General features: G+C 42.6%; 1 protein-coding gene across 1 annotated transcript; it reads left to right on the forward strand.

Annotated features, from left to right (window-relative positions):
- Nucleotides 1-104: 104 nt before the first annotated feature.
- LOC104958309 (voltage-dependent T-type calcium channel subunit alpha-1G-like) lies at nt 105-979 on the forward strand (the record flags this gene model as incomplete). The annotated part of the gene is made up of 2 exons (XM_010786030.1): nt 105-256; nt 794-979. Coding segments are annotated over 2 exons (338 nt in total), but the record flags the coding sequence as incomplete, so codon positions are not given.
- Nucleotides 980-1,664: the final 685 nt, after the last annotated feature.

Consider the following 1,664-nt stretch of genomic DNA (forward strand, 5'->3'; position numbering starts at 1 on the left):
TGTTGGATGTGTTGCATATCATTGTATTTGTTATTGATTAACCTCTCTCTCTCTCTCTCTCCCTCTCTCTCTCTCTCTCTCTCTCTCTCTCTCTGTGTGTGCAGCCGGACGAACTGACCAACGCTCTGGAGATCAGTAACATCGTGTTCACCAGCCTCTTCGCTCTGGAGATGCTGCTCAAGGTTTTAGTCTACGGGCCGTTCGGATACATCAAGAACCCGTACAACATCTTCGACGGCATCATCGTGGTCATCAGGTGAGCACAGGACTTCATAACACTTACAGAAAATATACAAAGGGCTGCACCAAAAAAGATTCTCTCTCTTTTTGATCCATTTCTATAAAAACCTGTCTGAAAATGAGCTGATCAGATTTTGGCCACTTTATGATGTCATAACGATGTTTTGTCTTGTGTAACCATTAGCCAATCAGCAACCAAGGTAACCCCCCCCCCCTTATCACCTGAATCTCCTCCTAGAGCACCATTGAGTTATTTGTAACCAAATGTCTCTCAGAGGGGCGTGGGGAGGGGCTCCTTATTTTCATCTAAAGTAACAGACAGAGAATCAGCACTTTGGAAACAGGGCTGAAACAGAGGGGATTATGGGTAATGCTGCAATGATCTGTTTGGTTTTTCAGCCAATCAGAAACAGGCTCTGGATATATCTGAGACCTGTGAGATATTGATGAGAAACAGTATAATAGGGGACCTTTAAGAATGTCCTCCACAACATTAGTCAAAGTGAAAAGGTAGAACATTAATGGACGTGACTCTCCCTGGTTCCCCCCTCAGTGTGTGGGAGATCGTGGGTCAGCAGGGCGGGGGTCTCTCGGTGCTGAGGACCTTCAGACTGATGCGGGTTCTGAAGCTGGTTCGCTTCATGCCGGCTCTGCAGAGACAGCTGGTGGTTCTGATGAAGACCATGGACAACGTGGCCACCTTCTGCATGCTGCTGATGCTCTTCATCTTCATCTTCAGGTAGGTCGGGGAGAGGGAGCAAACTGACATTCTGCTTTAAGGCCCAATGGAGGGCAACATCCATATGATACACTTTCACGTTCATATTTTTCACAAGTAGCTTCAAACTGAATTTGGATTTGACGTGGCTTTCTGAGCTTTTACGCACCAGTTACATTGTGGAATTTCAGCATTGCACATCTTTCTATATACAGGGAGGGAGATTTGATTAAACGTAATGTGAGCTTTGTAATTGTTAGTCGCCACATTGTGTTTGTTTTGGACAGGGCTAACTGTATCTCCATGCTTACAGTCTTTATGCTAAGCTAATCACCTCCTATCTCTCGCTTCACACTTCTTCTCATCTTCCATTGAAATAAACCACATATTGTTGATCTCTAGCTTTTCCAAAGTAGTTTAAACACCTTTTAATTCGACTGATATTGTACCTTTTTTCTAATGCCAGTGATATTTGAATGAGTGTCATTGACGTGTGTGTGTCGCTCTCCATGGTGCTGAACTTGGCAGAATCACTCCATTTCCACTTCCTTTGTTTATTGATTTTTATTCTTACCTTTTATGCTTTTGACTTTTTTTTATATTACCATATCTTACTCAATATGTTCCTAGGATAACTTTTTATTTTATTGTATTTTCTCCTCCCTCATAGCATTGACGTTGTTTTTAAAGGGTGCTATATAAATAA

Source organism: Notothenia coriiceps, unplaced genomic scaffold (genome assembly GCF_000735185.1).
Source record: "Notothenia coriiceps isolate Sejong01 unplaced genomic scaffold, NC01 NC01_scaffold00028652, whole genome shotgun sequence".
In the NCBI taxonomy this organism is placed as follows: Eukaryota; Metazoa; Chordata; class Actinopteri; order Perciformes; family Nototheniidae; genus Notothenia; species Notothenia coriiceps.